Below are 19,992 nucleotides of genomic sequence, written 5' to 3'. Positions count from 1 at the left end.
AACTGAACCATTAAGCTCACGCATAATGGTGAAAAACTCAACACATTTCCCCTACGGTCAAGAAAAAGACAAGGATGTCTGCTCTCACCACTTCTATTCAGTATCATACTAAAGGTTCTAGTCCGGGCAATTAAGAAAAAGAACGGCAGAAGACTGAAAAGGAAGAAGCAATCCTACTTACAGATAACACAAATTTATATACAAAAACCTTAGGTAATCCATGGAAACTATTATAGCTAATAAGCAGAGACTGCAGGATACAAGATGACTACACAAAGATCAGCTGTATTTCTATACACTAGCAATGAACAACCCAATAATGAAAAACAATTCCACTTAAAATAGCATCAGAAGGAACTAAATAACCTGGAGTGGTGGCATTTGTCTGTGACTCCAGCTACTGGGGAGGCTGAGGCAGGACAGCTAATTTGAGGTCACTTTGGGCAACTTTAATATCTAGGCATAAAATTAACAGGTGAAGCCTGAGGTAAACTAAAAACTAACATTCTTGAGAGAAATTCAGGAAGGTTTAAAACAGACACCCAATGTTCATAGATTGGAAGATAGAATTGTTAAGATAGCAATAATCCCAAATTAATTGGAGTTAATGTAATTCCTCTCAAAACCCCAGCTGGCATTTTTAAAAAAATCAGCAAGCTGATCCTGACATTCAAATAGAAGTTCAAGGGATGAGCTACAGCCAAAATAATGTCAAAAAAGAACAAAGCTGAAGAATTCACACTTCACTATATCAAAGCTTTCTACAAAACAACAGTAATAGAAACAACACGGTAGTGGCATAAGGACAGATACTTGGATCACTGGCAAATTATAAAACAAACATACTTATGGCAATTTATTTTTGGCTGATTTTATTTATTTTGGTACCAGGGATTGAACTCAGGACCTTGTGCTTGCGAGGCAGGCAGTGGAACCACTGAGCTAAATCCCTAGCCCAGGGCAATTTGTTTTGTTTTGTTTTTTGAGACGGGGTCTCACTATGTAGTTGAGACTGACCTGGAACTCACTATGTAGCCCAGGGTGGTCTTGAACTCACAGCGATCCCCAGTGCTGGGATTCCAGGTGTGCACCACCGTGCACCACAGCGCCCAGCTAGGGTAATTTATTTTTAACAAAGTGTCAAGGGCTGGGGATTTAGCTCAGTGGTTCTGTTGCCTACCTGGAAAGTGCAAGGTCCCAAGTTTGATCCCTGGTACAAAAAAACCCCCAAAGTGTCAAGAAATTAAATGAGGGAAAGAATAGTGTTTTGTTGTTGTTGTTTTTTGTTTTTGGTACAGGGGATTGAACTCTGGGACCTTGCACTTGCAAGGTAGGCAGTGGGACCACTGAGCTAAATCCCTGGCCCTGTTTTCCTGTTTTTTGTTTTTTTAAATGAGGCAATTGGACATCCATGGGCTGAAGAATGAAGCTAGACTCCTACCTCAAACCGTATAAAAAAACCGATTCCAAATATATGAAAGACTTAAAGAGCTAACACTCTATCAGAAGAAAACAGGAATCTCTGTGACCTCAGACTAGGCAATGACTGCTCAGATATGACACCAAAAGCATAAGCAATAAAAGAAAAAAATAGATGAGCTGGACTTCATCAAAATTAAAGATCACTTCAGCCAGGAATTTAGCTCAGTGGCACTGCGCCTGCCTTGCAAGTGCAAGGTCCTGAGTTCCTTCCCTGGTAACAGAAAAAAAACAAAACAAAAAAAAACTGCTTCAAACTGAGAGACTATTTATAAGTCATAAATTTTACTTACAAGGACCTAATATCCAAACTATATATATATAATTTTTACAACAGGAAAGACAACTAACTCAATTTAAAGGTGGAAATAAATTGGGTGGTGGTGAGTGCCTGAAATCCCAGCACTCAGAAGGCTGAGGCAGGAAGATCACAGTGAGTGAAAAGGTCAATCTGAGGGGCTGGGAATTTAGCTCAGTGGTGCTGTGCCTGCTTCGACAGTGCAAGGTCCTGAGTTCGATCCCTAGCATCAAAAAAAGAAAGAAAAAAAAAAAAAGGTCCGAGCTACACAGTGAATTCAAAGCCAGCCTGAACTACAAAGGGAGAACCTGTCTCAAAAAAACAAAACAAAAAGAAAACAAGGAATGAAGTACTGATACATTGATACGTGGAATAACACAGATGAACCCTGAAACCATTATGTTAAATAATAGTGGCCAGACACACAAGGTCACGGAGCATATGACATGTACATCAAAGGTCCTAAGTGAATACAAAGAGACAGAAAGCCTGGCAGTTGCCAAGGGCTTCTGGAAATGGGGTAATGGGGAGTGACTGCTAATGAGTATGAGGCTTCTCTTCCAGGCGTTAAGAGTGGTGAAGGTTACATTGAAGGTTACATAATTTTGTGAAAATACAACTTGGACTAGGGATTTAGCTCAGTGGTTCTGCCGCGCCTGCTTTGCAAGCGCAAGGAGCCGAGGTTCGATCCCTGATACCAAAAAACAAAACAAAACTGTTAAACGAATATTGTGCTACGTGGCATGCATCTGAATAAAAGAAGCCAAAAGATCTAGACACCGGTTTTAGTACTGACCTTCCGTTACAGGGTTAACTGCACTGTACCTTATTTATAGCATGGGGAGGAAGATTCATCCAACCTGTTTTCCCAGGTCTCGGCACGTCATGCTGGCGGTGAAATCGCACTCTTCACTTTCCAAGTGTGAGACCAAATACAGGGGCCCCTTGATCTAGAGGCCAACAGCACAAGCCAAGGTGGTGAAAGATTTCACACACATTTGTTCTGTATCATAGTGAAAGTGTTTTCCAAAACGTTATTTTAGGGCTGAGGATTTAGCTCAGTGGTTCTGCCACCTGCCTCACAAGCAAGTTCGATTCCCGCCCCCCCCCAAAAAAAAGAAAAAGAAAAAAGAAAACGTTATCTTATTTGATTACACATTTTCCAAGTACACAAATTTGTTATTTTCCCTTTCTTCAATGGAGAAACACAAGTTAAGAGACCCGGGTGGTAACCAGAGCTTTAACAAGCATCCTGGCTCCTTCAAGAGGAACCAGAAGGAGAAGCGACAGAAGAGTCCCTGGGTACGACCCGTGTTTCTTCGTAGGACATCTTTCTTCCTAGGAAGCCCCTTCTAAGAGGTAGATACTCAAGAGATCATCCAGGCCTGAGGTCCTCAAACATTTTAAGCCCAGAATTTGTTTTGTTTTGTTGAGACAGGGTCTCACTATGTAGTTGAGACTGACCTGGAACTCACTATGTAGCCCAGGCTGGTTTCGAACTCACAGCGACCCTCCGGCCTCAGCCTCCCGAGTGCTGGGATGACAGGCGTGAGCCATCAGGCCCGGCTTCTTTATTTAAAAAGGTACTGACCGCCAACCATTAGTGGAAAAGATAGCTCCGGTTCTGGTCCGGGCCATGCAGAAGCATTAGCGGGGAGGGAGCAAGAAGCGGGATCTTCCGCAATCCACTCCCTCTGCCACTTCTCACCTTCCTCCAGCATACGACAGCTCCCGGCCGGACTCTTCTTCCTCGCCAGCCCATCTGAGCCCGCAGTGCTAGGCCCTAGAACATGAGCCAAGCCTGCCTAGCAACACTGTCTCCCTAGCCACAGCCACCCCGTCCGCAAGGCCTCATCCATGATCTGGGTGAAAAAGCCACTACCGAGTTCCGAGAAGACGACAGACAACCTGCCACAGCAATAAGCTCTAGCTTAGAATTGTACCCAATGCCGCCAAACAGCAGCAACAGCGGTCGCACAAAGTGGACGCGTCATTTCCGGTCATGCGCAGAAGCCCCACCATTGCCCACTGGCCTCCATTTCCCAGAAGTCTGTTTCAGGCACAAGCTCTTCCTCCAACAGTATGAAGGAGATAGACCAAGATCAACAACCCCATCAAGGGACCCCAGATACAATCTGACTAAAGGCAACTTCCAAGGCTGGATGTGGTTGTGCACAGGTAATCCTAGCACTCTGGGAGGCTGAGGCAAGTTGGAGACCAGCCAGGGCAACTAACCAATGTGGCAAGACCCTGTCTCCCCCCACCCAACAAAAAAAGGACTGGGGATGTAGCTCAATGGCTTCAGTTCCTGATACCGAAAAGAAAGGAAAAAAGATAACTTTAAAAAAGTTAAGACACGAAAGTAATTCAATTCACAATAGCAAATACCAAGCATCGTCCAGTATGGGGGTGCAGCGAGATCGCTCAGATGCTGCTGGTGGGAATGTAAGAATGGTTCTGCCGCTTTGGAAAAGTTTGGCAGCTTCTGAAATAGTGAAATGTAAACTTCCCACACAGCTGAGCCACAGTTTATAGCCACGAAGCTTCTCTACCTAATAGCCCCAAACAGGAAATAGCCCATATGTCCCATGGAAAACTACCCAACAACAAAAAGAAGTGAACTTCCAATGCACACACACGGGAGGAGTCTGAGAAGTGTAAAGACGTCTTCCCAGGAGGCCTGGCCCTTCCCCACACCCTCTTAGCCCAGGAACAATCCCAGCGCCCCTAATTAACTGGCCCGGTTCCTGTTGACAGAGCACACCGTGCCAGGCCAGAGGCCCTCAGCTCCAGAATAACCTGGGAACCTTAGGCAAACACGAAACGGACCGGTGGACAGGAACCAAGACAGATGACCTGACCCCAGAAGTTAGTTCCAGTTTCCTCCTTCTCCGCCCCGCTTCTGGGTCCTTTACTCCCGCAGAGAGCTGCTGTCCCAGCTCTTCGGAGCCAGCCGCCTCCCTCGGTCTTTCTCTCCAGTAAAACCTGTCCTGGCTGCAACTCTTTCTCTCTTCTTTATTTCTTACAAAAAGTACCATCCTAAGGAAGCCAGACTCTCCTGCCCTGTCGGGATTCCTGGGATTAGGGCGTGGTATTCCTATGCACCCTCTGAATTGGGATTTAAAGAAAAACAAGTTCTTCCCAGGCTTGGGCAGCTCCCCTCCCCAAGGTCAACCCCTGTCCTGTGTAGCTGTAACTCCTTGTTCTCATACAGATAAATTAACAACTAGTCACTGTAAATAAAGTTATGACACTGTTCTCATATGATTCATAAGACATGGTCTTCTTTCAAGGCTAAGTTTTTTGTTTTTGTTTTTGTTTTCTGTGTTTTGTTTTGTTTTCGTTTTGGTTTTTTTGAGACAGGGTCTCACTATGTAGTTGAGGCTGACCTGGAACTCACTATGTAGCCCAGGCTGGTCTCAAACTCACAGCGATCCTCCTGCCTCAGCCTCCCGAGTACTGGGATTGCAGGCGTGTGCCACCATCTGTCTTTGTTTTGTTTTGTTTTTTTAAATTGTTTTCCAGTACCGGGAATCCATCTCAGGACCTTCACTTGCCAAGCAGGCTCACGCCACTGGGCTGAATCCACACTTTGTGTTGGGTCCTCAACACAAAGTTACAAAACTGTCTGCTCTTATCCTGTTCCAGTAAACTTGCTACATCTCTGGAGAAACCACCCGCTTGGACAAAATGTACAAAAGCTGGAACTTTTCTTTGTTCAGCGCTCAGCCACGTTGGACAGAGAGGCCTCTGAGCCTGTGTATACACCTTAAATGAATCCTCCTGACTCCCACTTGGTCTCTCCTGTCTCTCGGAATTCTGAAACATTTTGGCAATTAAAGCGAATCCCAGAGGCCAGGCCCACCTCCCCAAACAGTGGGATTAATCCAGGACTTCAGTGAAATGACGCCTAGGTCAGAGAGATCCTAGTGGATTCTATCAGCAGCACTTTACAAGGGGGAAGATGAAGAAGTTTCTTAGGTAGGAAAGAAAAACCTGATGTCCTATCTTAAATAACACAACTCAAATCTGATATTATTTTGAATAATTGATATAAAGGAGAATACATTTTATTTTGAAAATTAGAATATTCCTTCCTGAATAACAGGTTTACTGACATGAGTGTATCTTTTTAGTCTAGTCACACTAGATTTATAATAAATAATACTTGTATAACTATGATCCTATGGATATTTTATTGGTTTCTTCTTTTTTTGTACCGGGGATCGAAGTCAGGCCCTTGTGCTTGTGGTTTCTTCTGTTTTTTGGAGACAGGGTCTCGCTTTGCAGTTTGTAGTTCAGGCTGGTCTTGAACTCACTTTGTAGCATAAGGCTGGCTTTGAACTTGCAGTGATCTTCCTGCATCAGCTTCCTGAGTGCTGGGATCACAGGATCACAGGCACATATCACCACTCCTGGCTCCCTTCCCCATTCTTGAAGGTTTGTATTTTATATATTACTTTTTTTTTTTAAGTTTAAGAATGTACTTTATGGGCCAGGGATTCAGCTTAGTGGTGCCATTCCTGTCTGGCAAATGCAAGGTCCTGAGTTCGATTCTGAGTACCAGAAAAAAAATTTACTTTATACAAAATAACCAGTTCATATGGAACCTCCAAGGCTCAAAAAGCTTTAAAAAAGTTCTGTTAAACTGGGGATTTAGCTCAGTGGTGCCACACCTGCCTCAGAAGCGACAAGGTCCTGAGTTTGATCCCTGGTACAAAAAAATTATAAAAAGTTATTTTAATAAATTATCCAGTACAAAAGGAGGGCAGGGACAAAGGGAAAAAATGAGAACCAAGACATGTCATGTAAGGGTACAAGATCCCAATGATGAATGTACCTGTACTGTATACCTAAAATGTACCAATAAACTCAATGAGGAAAAAAAAATTATCCAGTACATAATAAAGAGCTGACTATTGAGGTAAGTGTCACTCTCAGTGAAACAGGGAATTAGTAGACCATGACAATATATATGTAAAATAAAAATAAATAGCTGTGCCTTTTCCAGTGCTGGCCCAGAAGGTTCACAGCGCTCTGGCTCTCAGGCAGGAGCGGACTGCCCTGCTGAGTGCTGCAGGCTGCGGGAGGCTGGGGGTACTCAGCCCCTCTGGGGTACAGTACTATCTTTTGAGACAAAAAATACGTAGTCCAGGCTGGCCTCCAACTAGTGGTGATCCTCCTGCCCCTGCCTCCTGGGTGGGTGCACCACCATGCCCAGCTATATTAGTAATTTAAAGCTGTGTATCAGTGGGTTTTTAAAAAAATCAGACCAAGCCGGGTGTGGTGGCACATGCCTGTAATCCCAGCACTTGGGAGGCTGAGGCAGGAGGATCGCTGTGAGTTCAAGACCAGCCTGGGCTACACAGTGAGTTCCAGGTCAGCCTCAACTACATAGTGAGACAGTCTCAAACAAAACAAAGCAAAACAAATCAGACCAAAGGATTCTTCCACTTCAGCTCTAGAAGAGTAAGGTGCCATGCGATGCTTCTTAAATATCACAGTGAACCTGCCCTCTCTCCCGCACGTCTGCTTCTGTCTGTGTTCACTTTCAGCATGAGGCTCCGGTTGGTGAGGTGCCAGCCAGGGCCCATCTAGAAACGCTCCCAGCCAGGCGGTGAAAACAACGTCCTCTCATTTTATATCACTACCTTTGTGTGCATCCCACATTCCCTAAAGCCCCCACTGAGGCCGGGGAAATGTAGTCAGACTTCTGTATCCATGGTCATACATCTGAGGATTCAACCTGCCATGGAGCAAACATATCTGAAAAAAATTATGCCTGTACTACACACATACAGACTTTCTCCTGGCTCCCTTCCCCATTCTTGAAGGTTTGTATTTTATATATTACTTTTTTTTTTTAAGTTTAAGAATGTACTTTATGGGCCAGGGATTCAGCTTAGTGGTGCCATTCCTGTCTGGCAAATGCAAGGTCCTGAGTTCGATTCTGAGTACCAGAAAAAAAATTTACTTTATACAAAATAACCAGTTCATATGGAACCTCCAAGGCTCAAAAAGCTTTAAAAAAGTTCTGTTAAACTGGGGATTTAGCTCAGTGGTGCCACACCTGCCTCAGAAGCGACAAGGTCCTGAGTTTGATCCCTGGTACAAAAAAATTATAAAAAGTTATTTTAATAAATTATCCAGTACAAAAGGAGGGCAGGGACAAAGGGAAAAAATGAGAACCAAGACATGTCATGTAAGGGTACAAGATCCCAATGATGAATGTACCTGTACTGTATACCTAAAATGTACCAATAAACTCAATGAGGAAAAAAAAATTATCCAGTACATAATAAAGAGCTGACTATTGAGGTAAGTGTCACTCTCAGTGAAACAGGGAATTAGTAGACCATGACAATATATATGTAAAATAAAAATAAATAGCTGTGCCTTTTCCAGTGCTGGCCCAGAAGGTTCACAGCGCTCTGGCTCTCAGGCAGGAGCGGACTGCCCTGCTGAGTGCTGCAGGCTGCGGGAGGCTGGGGGTACTCAGCCCCTCTGGGGTACAGTACTATCTTTTGAGACAAAAAATACGTAGTCCAGGCTGGCCTCCAACTAGTGGTGATCCTCCTGCCCCTGCCTCCTGGGTGGGTGCACCACCATGCCCAGCTATATTAGTAATTTAAAGCTGTGTATCAGTGGGTTTTTAAAAAAATCAGACCAAGCCGGGTGTGGTGGCACATGCCTGTAATCCCAGCACTTGGGAGGCTGAGGCAGGAGGATCGCTGTGAGTTCAAGACCAGCCTGGGCTACACAGTGAGTTCCAGGTCAGCCTCAACTACATAGTGAGACAGTCTCAAACAAAACAAAGCAAAACAAATCAGACCAAAGGATTCTTCCACTTCAGCTCTAGAAGAGTAAGGTGCCATGCGATGCTTCTTAAATATCACAGTGAACCTGCCCTCTCTCCCGCACGTCTGCTTCTGTCTGTGTTCACTTTCAGCATGAGGCTCCGGTTGGTGAGGTGCCAGCCAGGGCCCATCTAGAAACGCTCCCAGCCAGGCGGTGAAAACAACGTCCTCTCATTTTATATCACTACCTTTGTGTGCATCCCACATTCCCTAAAGCCCCCACTGAGGCCGGGGAAATGTAGTCAGACTTCTGTATCCATGGTCATACATCTGAGGATTCAACCTGCCATGGAGCAAACATATCTGAAAAAAATTATGCCTGTACTACACACATACAGACTTTCTTCCTTGTCATTTTCACAACTACTTGCACAGCTTACATTGCATTAGGTAGTTTTTCGCTTTGTTTTTTGGACAGGGTCTTGCTATGTAGTTCAGGTTGGCCTCAAACTCATGGCAATTCTCCTGCCTCAGCCTCCCACGTGCTGGGATTCGAGTACATGGTGTCCCACCATGCTTAGCCTAAAATGAGAAACTCTTTAACTGTTGTTCCCCTGGGGGATGGACCTGGGGTGAAGTGACTCATTTTGCATGAAGTCTATTCAGTATCAGTTTGATTTTTAAAAACACATATGTGTTGCTTTTATAATAATGTTTCTAAAAAAAAATTCTTTTTTGTACCAGGGATCGAACTCGGGACCTTGCGCTTGGGAGGCAGGCGGTGGCACCACTGAGCTAAATCCCCAGCCCCTAAAGTGTTTTTTAAATTAAATCTTATTTTAAAAGATTAGGGATGGAGTTGGGAATTTAGCTCAGTTACACTACGCCTGCCTTGCAGGCACAAGGTTCTGAGTTTGATTCCTGGTACCCCCCGCCCAAAAAAAGGGAGCAGGGCATGATGGTACACATCTGTAATCGTGGCACTTGGGAAGCTGAGATAGGAGTATTTCGTTGAGTTCAAAGTCAGCCTGGGCTATACACAGTGAGTTCAAGGCCATCTTGAATTACATAGCGAGACCCTGTCTTTAAAAAAAAAATTGGATATTAGAATCCATACTGTCAATTTGGAGCTCAAACAAATCACAGCCTTATTTTTATCTGGCACTCTATTTGGTGGTAGGTATAGGTGTGTGTGTGTGTGTGTGTGTGTGTGTGTGTGTGTGGTGGGGGAGAGGGAGGAATGGAGGAGAAAGTGGACAAGCACTCAATGAAGATCCTGTCACATGACAGCCACAGTTTCAGAATGAAATAAATGGCACATAGCAAGCACTACTGCACGCACTTTGGGACTGGGCCATTTGGAACATTTTCACTTTGTATTTTATCTTTGCTGTTTAATCATTTACAACAAGCACATACAAATCTAATTACCAGCCACCAGGGGCTGGGGATGTAGCTCAATGAGAGAGCACTTGCTCAGCATGCACAAGGCCCTGGGATCAGCCCCCAGTGCTGGAAGACAAGACAAGGCAAAGCACTCTGCTGGTGATTCTCTGCTCTGGGATGAGCATCCCTTTTCTGAAGTGATTGGGACCGGGTCTTTCAAATTTAGTCTTTTGGCTTTTGGAGTAAGCGCACAGACTTTACAGTTGAGGATTCCTAATCTGAACATCCAAAACTCAAAGAGCTCCAATGACTGCATAGAGAACCCAGGGCCTCACACCTGTGAAGTCATAGCATACCTACCTCCCCAGACCTTTGTATTTTTTACTTTGCGACAGGGCCTTGCTAAATTGCCCATGCTGGCTTTGGACTTTGGATCCCCTGGGTGCCTCAGTCTTTCATCCAAGTAGCTGGGATCACAGGTGTGCGTCACCATGCAGAGGCTAAAACTCAAACTGTTTCTGGGTGTCATGTTGGTGCTCTGTTATGGCTGGTGTCTAGATGTCTCCCCAAAGCCTCATGGACTCATAGGTGGGGCTTTTTGGAGGTGGCTGAATATACAGTGTGTGAATATGGACTAAGGGTGTGATAACTAAATTAGTCCACTGATTGGTTCAGCATAGTTCTGGGTGTGGATAATGGGAAGCCCCACCCTGGGTGTGGGTGGCACCAAGCAATAGGCTTGTAGCCTGAGTGGAATAAAAGGGAAAGGGAGGCTGCTTGCTGCTTCCTGCCTGCCACGCTATAGACTGTTTCTCCTCAGCCATGCCCTTCTGCCATGCTGCCCTGTCTTGGAGCTGGCAGACTATGAAACCTCTACAAACTATGAGCTAAAACAAACCTTACCTCCTTTGACTTGTGGATGTCTAGTATTTTGTCCCACCAACAGGAATACCCCCAAAATTTTGGATTTCAGTGCATTTTCAGGTTAGGAATGGTCAGCCTGTACTGCTATTACCACACTGAGATACAGAAAGCAGCACAGCTCTCAGCCCAGTCCCTGAGCACTGCCCAGGCATTAAGGATGCAATTACAGACTCAGAAGATGCTCCCGACCACATGTGACCGTGACCGACCCCTTCTGGGAAACCCCACTGCAGCCGAGAGCTGTCCATGGTTCCACACACGGCTTTGCACTTGGCACTGAAACTGGACCCCTGCCAGGGCACCTTCTAGAGACCTGGGGTCCTCCCCTCCCACGGCTCTGCACTGCCTCGATGCCTCCCGCAGCCCCCTCCCGCCCTTGGGGCTCCTTAGACTGGACGGGAGATGCCCAGTGGTGCCATGGGAAGAGCAGCCCTCATCCCACTTAGCAACACCAGAGGGCACAGATGTTAGGAGAGGACTTCAGAGCTGGAGCCTAAACCTCAAGACGTTATCTCTGCAGAGGGCTGGCTGGGAATAATTATTATTTATCCCAGTAAATGATCGAATATTTGTAAAGTGCTTAATTAAGGCAGTACCTAGCAGATGGTTAATTGCTATAAAAGTAACTCTTATTAAATATGTTTCCTAATTTCCCTTCAATAATAGAAGTATTACTTAGATAAGGAATGATAAAAAGTAATTTGTAAAAGCCTGGCTCCATTGAGGTCAAAGGAAAGAGGCTTTTTATTTTTTTTGGAAATCAACAGGCTTGATGGCTGAAGATTAAGAAAACTGAGCCCAAGAAAGGAGCCAGATCTGCCTCCAAGTGCCCAGGCTTGTGTGGATTCCAGAGGGGGAACTCACAGGCTGCTCGGGGCAGGGCCCAGGGGTGGGGGCTGCTTTTTAGAAGGGTTGGTAACACCCCTGTTTCAAATGGAGCTTGCACAGAAAGGCCGTGACCGGATCTCTAAGTCAAATCTTTATTCCACAAGGTCCTTCCTGATAAGGCAGCCCCACGAGAGCTGTGGGCAGGTGTCCAGCCCTAATTTCCAGAAGCTTCGGCCTGCTCCTCTTTGGCCTCTTCAGTGGTATGAAGGAGACTGTGCAGAGGGCTGCCCTCAGGGCTATAGGCGCCTTAGCCGTGTTCTGAGTCCCCAAGGTGGCAGGGTGGGCAGAAAAATCGCCCTGGAGGCCCAGCACAAGGGGCTGTGGCCCCGCTCCCCGCTGCCCGGGCTCCACCTGAGGCCCACGCCACATCACGCCCGGCTGGGAGCCGCACCAGGCGTAGAGGGCTGTCATCGCCCCTCGAAGTGGGCTGCGACCTGCTCCAGAGTCTTCCCTTTGGTTTCGGGGACGCAGAACAAGGTGAAGAGGACACTGCAGATGCAGAAGGCAGAGGCGAGCCAGAAGGCACCGCAGGGCTTCAGGACGTCCTGCACAGGGGACAGCCCAAGTCGGCGTGGGGCACAGAACAGGGGGTCCCCATGCCACTGGGCAGCCCCCCGATCCCAGCCTGGCGCCCTGTATGGCTGCCTGGCCAAGCACAAGCCACGTTGTAGGGCCGGGGAGACTGAGGCTCATGTTGAGGATGTGACCACCCTAAGGTCAGACATGCCATCAAGTAATGTGGGGCACCTGCTCCTGGGAACCCCAGCGCCCGCACACCCCCGCCCCTCCTACAACCCCACTCCAGAGTTCTCTCCTCACAGTGTCATGGGGCTGGGTGAGCTGCTGGGTGCTCGTACGGGCAGAGGGTTCGGCTCAGGAGCATCTGGGGGCACTCAGGGCCCAGTGGCACAGAGGGAGCCATGAGCAGCCCTTCAGCCAGAGCCTGTTACCCTCCAGCAGCCAGGCCAAAGGCCTGGCCCTGCTCAGCTCCACCTCCTTCGGAACCGGAAGCTCTTCTTGCGGCCTCCTGGACTGGGCATGTCCCTGGCTCATATTAAGCCCTTTGTCACCTCCTTCTTGGCTTCTTTCCGTCCTCCTTTGCTGTCCATCCCTCCCAGCCCAGGCAGGTCCCAGGCTCCAGACTCCAGGCCTTCCACCGACTTGGCTCCCACCACAGCCCATCGCCTTCCTGGCCCTTGCTGTAAAAGGGATGCTGTCCACCTGTCACCACTGGCCTGGACACGCTGTGGATGAACCCTGCACATCTGGTCCAGGAACACCCTGTTGGCCCGGAAGTGGCCACAGGAAACAGCAGAATGACCCACTGAATCCATGTTCCCACCAACCCTAAGGTACGGCTCCTGCCTTCTGCTTCCAGCCAAGGAGGCTGGCTCAGAGGTTCAGTCACACACAGCAAGGAGGCGGCTGGGGTGGGGCTGCGGCCTACACAGACTGAGGATCCTGGCCTGTGTTCCTGATGTCCACTGATGGGGGAAGCCAGCCCTGTGCTGCTCCCAGGAGACAGACTGAAGACGCCAGAAGGGTCACCGCCTAGGGTGCTCGTCTTCCCCCGACCCCCTTCACCCCTTCGGACGCTGGCATCCCAGGCCTGTGGGGCCTCAGTCTGCACGGGAGGCCATGGGCTGCACTCACCATGAGGCTGCTGAACTCTTTTGTCACCAGAAAGGCCATGAGCCAGTTAGTGAGGACGCAGACGCCAGTAGCCACACCCTTGACATGCAGAGGGAAGATCTCGGACATGAGCAGCCAGGGGATGGGCCCCCAGCCCAGCGCGAAGCCTGCAGACCAAGACTATGTCAGGCAGGGCCTGTGGTCACAGAGCCCAGGGGACTCAGCTACCCTACCAGCGGGACAAAGGGTCCTGGATTCCTGGTCCCATCAGCTCTGTGCCTTCCTGCTAGGACGCACCGGCCTTATGTCTGGGTCAAGAATAGTGGTGAAAGGGACACACGAGGGCTTGGCGCGTGCCCGGCACGGGCTCAGTACTGTAAACCCAGAGGCCGCTATGAGCGGAGCAGAGGGGGGAGGCTGGGTGGGACCCCACAGTGCAGGGCATGGTGACTGATAGGGACAGGGGCCCTCACCCAGCCTCCTGGGGCCCCCTCTCACCGGCGATGAACAGGCACATGCTGCCCACAGCGAGCCAGGCCAGCCCCACACTGGCTTCCGCAGGTTCCGTTGAGACGGGTGCCAAGAGGTCCACGTGGGAGGAGTTGCTGGAGCTGCTCCCCATCAGCTTGAAGTAGGTGCCCAAGGCGATGGTGCTGAACACCATGACCACACCTGCGGGCGGGGTGCGGTGGGCTGGGCACGGGGCAGCGGGCCCCAGCGGTGAGGCCTGGTACCTCTGAGAGGCAGGCCTGGCTCCTCAAGCACAGCGGGCTAGGCCTTCTGGCACTGGCTACGGGACTCTGGACCGGGTAGCTTCCTGCCACCCACACCGGGCCTCAGGCCTCCGCCACCGGGGAAGCTTCTGAGCAGCCCCCCTTCTACCCCTGTCAGAGGGACAGGAGCGGCAACCCCAGCCCACCCGACCCCACAGTGACCAGGCTGAGGCTCTTGTGATCCACTGGCAGATCACCTCCCAGTCCCCACTGCAGTCCCAAGAGAGCTGCTGTCATGTCCCCACTTCCGAGGGGAAAACTGAGCCTGAGAGAGGGGAAGTCACTTGCAGAAAAGGAACACAAACTTCTGAGCCTCTCAGATCTGTTTCCTCCTGGGAGCTGGAGCCCTGACAGCCCTTCTTGTAGCTCAACAAAGAGATGCTGTTAGGCCCCAGCCTCGTCAGTCTGTGACCCTGGTCCTCATGAATGCCCAGCTGTCTTCATGGAGGCCGGTGGCCTCTGCCATGGGGCACCTGGGGCACAGGGCTAAGCCCGTGCCTCTCACCTGACAAGGCCAGGAGCAGCCTCCGCCCCGCTCTGTCCATGATGAGGGCTGCTATGCCTGTGAACAGCACCTGGATGGCGCCCACGACGACCGAGGCCAGGCTGCTGTCCTGGAGGACACGGGGCGAGACTGCTCAGCGGGCCACCCGGAGACGCGTCCTGAATTCTCTGCTCCTGTGCTGGGTGACTGCGCCCTGGGCTCCAGGAGGCGGCACTGGATGAGGCAGGTCGGGCAGGGGCCTCTTACCTTGAACTTGGCCTTCTCAAAGATGGTTTCCGCATAGAACATAATGGCGTTGACCCCAGACAGCTGCTGGAAGGCCATCAGGGAAACACCGATGATGAAGGGCTTGTAGATGCCTGGGTACCGCAGCAGGGCCAGCTGGAAGCCCTGCTCCAGGGGGACAGGAAGACAAGTATCAGGCTCCCCACCCTGGCTCCAGGGCCCTGTCCTCAGGCATGTGGATGGTCTTCTCCCCACAAAGAGGTTCCAGCACTCAAAGAACCCTGTTCTCGGAGTCCCAGTTACCTTCAACGCACCCAGTGCTCACCTTGGCCCAGGCCCTGGCCAAGTACCTCCCCTGGGCCTCTCGGCACCGCCACAGGCGTGAACTCGACGCCCTCCCCACATCCCGCCCACCCCCGGTCTACAGAAGAACCTAAGGCTTCACAGAGCCAGGGAGTGCAGTCTGACTCCACATCCAGACTTTTTGTTTTTTCTTGAGATAAGGCCTCACTGTGAAGTCCAGGTTGGCCTTGAACTCACTATGTAGACCAGGCTGGCCTCAAAGTCAGTGATGATCCACCTGCCTCAGCCACCTGAGGGCTGGGATCATAGGCATGTGCCACTGTGCCCGGCTCCACAATCCACTCTTACCCTCCCTGTTCTGCAGTCCCCTGGTTACATCTCCAGGCTGCATGTATATGGCCTCTGCCCAGGGTGGGATGATAGGAATCAGGCTCAGGCTTGCCAGGTATCCTCCCCCTTCCTGCTGGGACAGGACAGCAGGGATGACACTGCGGGTGCCCCCGCCCACCCAGATGTGGCTTCGACACCCTCCTGGGCCTCACCCCTCCTGGCCCCCAGCTCTGGCTCCCAGTCGCTCACCTGGTGCTCAGCCCCGATGAGGGGCTCTTCCCAGCCCTCCTCAGAGCCCCACAGGAAGCGCACGGCAGCCTCGGCCTCCTGGCGCTTGTGCCGAGTCAGGAGGAAGCGCGGAGTCTCGGGCATGCCACACATGAGCAGCAGCATGAGGGTCGGAGGCCCGCAGCCCAGCACCGCCAGCCAGCGCCACTCCAGGACCCAGCCTGCAGGGACAGAGTCAGGGCTGGGGAGCCAGCCTGTCCCCTCACCACCTCTGTGGTTCATTCCTGAGATCGTCACCACCATTACTGGCTATCACACAGACACAGTGGGCAGGTGGCTACAGCTGCTGTGGCAGTGGTGCTGGGACATCAGCGCCATCACCAGGCCGTCAGTGACACACAGTCCTGTGCTACACTGCGAGGTTTCGGTCCACGAAACAGTGGTCTCACAAGATCGTAATGGAGCAGATGAAAAATTCCTGTGGCCTCATGATGCGTCATAGCCACGGTAACGTCAAGCTGAATTGCATTATGCATTTGTGGTGGCGCTGGTGTAAACAAACTACTGCCAGTTGTGTAACAGCCCAACACGTGCAGCTATGTACAACACGTAAGACTTTGCTCATAAGAAATGACTGCTATTGGTCAATGTGCTTGCTATTTATATATTTAAAATAACATTTTAGAGTGTACACCTTATAAAAAAATTATTAGCCAGATAGGGTGGCACACACCTATAATCCCAACTACTTGGGAAGCTGAGACAAGAGGATTTTGAGTTTAAGGCCAACCTGGGCAATTTACTGAGACATTTTAAAAAGGGTTGGGGAGGCAGTTCAGTGGTAGAGTGCTTATGTAGCATGAGGGTTGTTGGTACCGCAAAGCAAATAAATAACGTGTTCCTGCTATGCACCACATGACTCTTAAGCAGCCATGAGACAAAGGACTCGGAACCGGTCCCATGGCACTGGCATGGAGCGACACAGCAGGGCTGCGTGAGGGGTAGATGTGTGCATTTCTCATGCGTATGCAGCCTCTGGAGGCCTCCAAGACACGGGCCAGCTGGTTCTTCCAGGGAGGACCAGGGTGGAGTGGAGGGATTTTTCGAAGGGCACGGTCTCCCCTCTAGGCCTGTTTCAGTGGGTTGTTTATTTATTTATTTGGTACCGGGGACCGAGCTCAGGACCTTGCGCTTGCAAGGCAGGCCTGGTGCCACTGAGCTAAATCCCCGGCCCTTCACTGGGTTATTAAAAGTATAAATGAAATGAAGGATGTGGTGGGGTTCTGGTATCTTGGAGATAAAGGAGGAGCAGTATAAATGTGGAGTTATCTGGACTTACACAAAGCCAAAGGGTTCTCTGACAAAGGGGCCCAAGAGTAAATGAACTCGGGGTACTGCCTCTAGTTTTTAATTTTTCCTAACCCATAGGGCTTACCTGTCCCCACTTCCTGTGGAAAATAGCTCGGTGAGAGCCATGAGGTGCTTGTTTTTCTTCTGTGCTGGGGGACAAGGTGAGGTGTGGGATTTTTGCGTACATACTTGTTTTATATTCTTAATTTTTTAACTTGTTTTATGACGAGTCAGTCATAGGCTCCACAAAGTCCAGTTATTGAGGCATTACTGCTCCCAATGCAAGCAAACGTGTCCCCACTTTCCTGTGGGTGACGGGGTTCACTTATACCAATGGAACAAAACTCAGAAACTCATCACTGGAAAGCAGCAGCAAGCGCAGATGAAGGCGACCTGCAGGTGCTGTAGGTGGGCGGGCAGCTAAATTTCCATCCCTCAAACCACAGACGTCCACACCTGCCCCAGTGGGGGCTCAGGCTCAGGCAGGGCTTCCGAGGCAGCCAGACTTCCGGCAGCACTTTGAGCCGGGATGGTAATTTGGTGAAGGACGAAAGGCCAGAGAGCTTCATGTCACCCAGAGGACAGGCACCCAGCTGGGCCACAGCCCGTCAGGCCCTGAATGCCTCACGCCCCCTTGACTCTCAAGCCATCCCTTGACAATTCTCATTTGGGACCTGCTACCAGTACTTTTCCGGTGTCATTCAATCTACTCTCCCAACAGCTCGCACTAGGTGAGGTCATCTCTAGTTCAAGCCAAGGAAACTGAGGTTCCCAGGTCAGCGAGACTTGGCCAAGATCACACAGCAGGTGGCAAAGGCCATTCCAAACTTGGAACTGTCAGGTGTGAAGCCCACACTCTTTCCACTCCATTTCTTTTCTTTTTTTTTTGTTTTTTTGAGACAGGGTCTCACTATGTAGTTGAGACTGACCTGGAACTCACTATGTAGCCCAGGTCAGTCTTGAACTCACAGCGATCCTCCTGCCTCAGCCTCCCGAGTGCTGGGATTACAGGCATGTGCCACTACGCCCAGTTCCACTCCATTTCTAATAAGATCACGTCAATTCCTGAAGGCTGGCCAAGCCTCAGCTCTGCCTCAGGGAACTGGCTTCTTTTACCTGGTTCTTTGCTCTCCATGAATCCAGCAGTGATATTCTGTGGGAGACTCACTCAGCTCTTTGAGCTCCTGGGCTGAAGACTTCTGCACACCATGGGAGTGGGCTTTGGGATGCCCTCCTCCGGCTCTCTCTGGGACTCAGTCACAAGACCTACACACCCTAAGGTCCCAGAGAGTGGTCTGGGGCTTGGTACCTTGGCCATCGACTGGTTGTGTGATCTCAGGTAAGCCAATGACCTCATGAACCTCAGTTTCTACACCTATAAAATGGCCACATAGCCATTAACAGGGGCCAAAAGAGACCACGCAAATCCTACCTGCCAGGTAGGCCAAGAGGATGCCTATGACGACCATCAGCTGCACACAGGAGCCGAGCAGTCCCCGGACTGCAGGGTAGGCAATTTCAGAGATATAGACCTGCCGGCAATTAAGATGTGACTTTATAATCCCAGCACTTGGGAGGCTGAGACAGGAGGATCGCTGTGAGTTGGAGACCAACCTGGGCCACACAGTGAGTTCCAGGTCAGTCTCAACTACATAGTGAGACCCTGTCTCAAAAAAAAAAGAAAACCCAAAATAAAATAAATATAAGATGGGACTTTAATGAGGTCCAGGTGTTCTTAAACCTGAAAGCCCTTGTCGGCCTTTCTGAGCTGAGGAGTCTGTACTGCCTTCGCTGAGCAGCGCATCCCCAGGCCAGGTGATCGGGGCAGGTGTTTAAAGGGACTAAGGGTAATGCGTGGCTGCTGTGCATGTACGATGGAGGGAGTGGAGTGCAGAGCTTCCAACAGTCACTCACTGTGCGTGGGTACCTGTGACGAAGCACACGCGGAGGCAATAGGTCTGGGGCGGGGCCCAAGCTCCTGCCTTGATAACCAACTCCTGCAGCCGCCCAGGCTGCTGTAAGGCGAGATGCCCTTACCTCAACCACTGTGGGGGCCACCAGGCCATCACCCACACCTCTAGGTCATTCCATACCTTATGCCCATGACTAAGACATGTTTGTTTCCCTGGTTTAAAAAGAAAAAAAATAAAAATAAAAAACAAAACCCACAGCTTTTTCGTCCTAGCAGATGTGGGTGAAATGAGCAGTGGGGTTCCGAGGGAGGGGCCTGAGAGGCTTCTTTCAACCCTCAGCAGGGTGACGGGTGGCTGGGCAGCGGTCCATGCCTGTGGCCAGCGGCAGGTGGCTGGTCACCAAACAATCCTTCCCCAGACCCTGCAAGGGCCAGGCGCTGTGTGTGCAGTGTCACCAAACCTTGCAGGCAGCAGAGGAGCAATGCCTTGGTCCCCACTGACACGGGAGCAAGCCGAGGCCCAGAGCAGAGCTCTGCTCAAGGAAGTCGGTGTGTGGGCTTCAGTTGAGCAGCGCCGGCTCAGGACAAGGGGAGGGGGCTGGCGGGGCGGGGCCACGGGGAACCCAGAAGCCCCACACCAGGGACAAACCAGAACAGGATTTTCCTGCCAACTGTCCAGTAATCAGGAATCAGGGACCTGTTTGTAGAGCCCAGAGGGTTCGGGGGACAGTCCTGCTCACTAGCTGTGGCCTCTGCCTGGGCAAAGGTCTTCACCTTTCTGAGGCTGTTTCATCTGGAAAGCGGAGGTAGCAACAGTGGCTCCTTCCTAGGGCGTGGTGAAGCTAGCAGGGGGATTGTGTCGGCCCTCAGGAGCCCGCAGGCCGAGAGACACTCACCGGGGCCACCAGCGAGGCGACGCCGCAGGCCAGGCCGGTGAGGAGGCGGCCCCCGAGCAGCATCCA

At 50.3% G+C, this 19,992-nt stretch overlaps 1 protein-coding gene across 1 annotated transcript; it reads right to left on the bottom strand.

Annotated features, from left to right (window-relative positions):
* Positions 1-12,091: 12,091 nt before the first annotated feature.
* Positions 12,092-19,986, bottom strand: Slc2a8 (solute carrier family 2 member 8). The gene is made up of 8 exons (XM_010613587.2): positions 19,927-19,986; positions 18,551-18,650; positions 15,790-15,989; positions 14,929-15,072; positions 14,683-14,791; positions 13,903-14,076; positions 13,426-13,571; positions 12,092-12,317 (listed from the first exon to the last, which is right to left on the bottom strand). Exons 2-8 carry the CDS (start codon positions 18,585-18,587, stop codon positions 12,180-12,182), a joined length of 948 nt encoding a protein of 315 aa, XP_010611889.1. The 5' UTR covers positions 18,588-18,650; positions 19,927-19,986; the 3' UTR covers positions 12,092-12,179.
* Between the last annotated feature and the right edge of the window lie 6 nt (positions 19,987-19,992).

Source organism: Fukomys damarensis, unplaced genomic scaffold (genome assembly GCF_012274545.1).
Source record: "Fukomys damarensis isolate Sample0158 unplaced genomic scaffold, DMR_v1.0_HiC HiC_scaffold_36, whole genome shotgun sequence".
NCBI lineage: Eukaryota > Metazoa > Chordata > Mammalia > Rodentia > Bathyergidae > Fukomys > Fukomys damarensis.
This window is presented reverse-complemented; position numbering and strand designations above follow the sequence as displayed.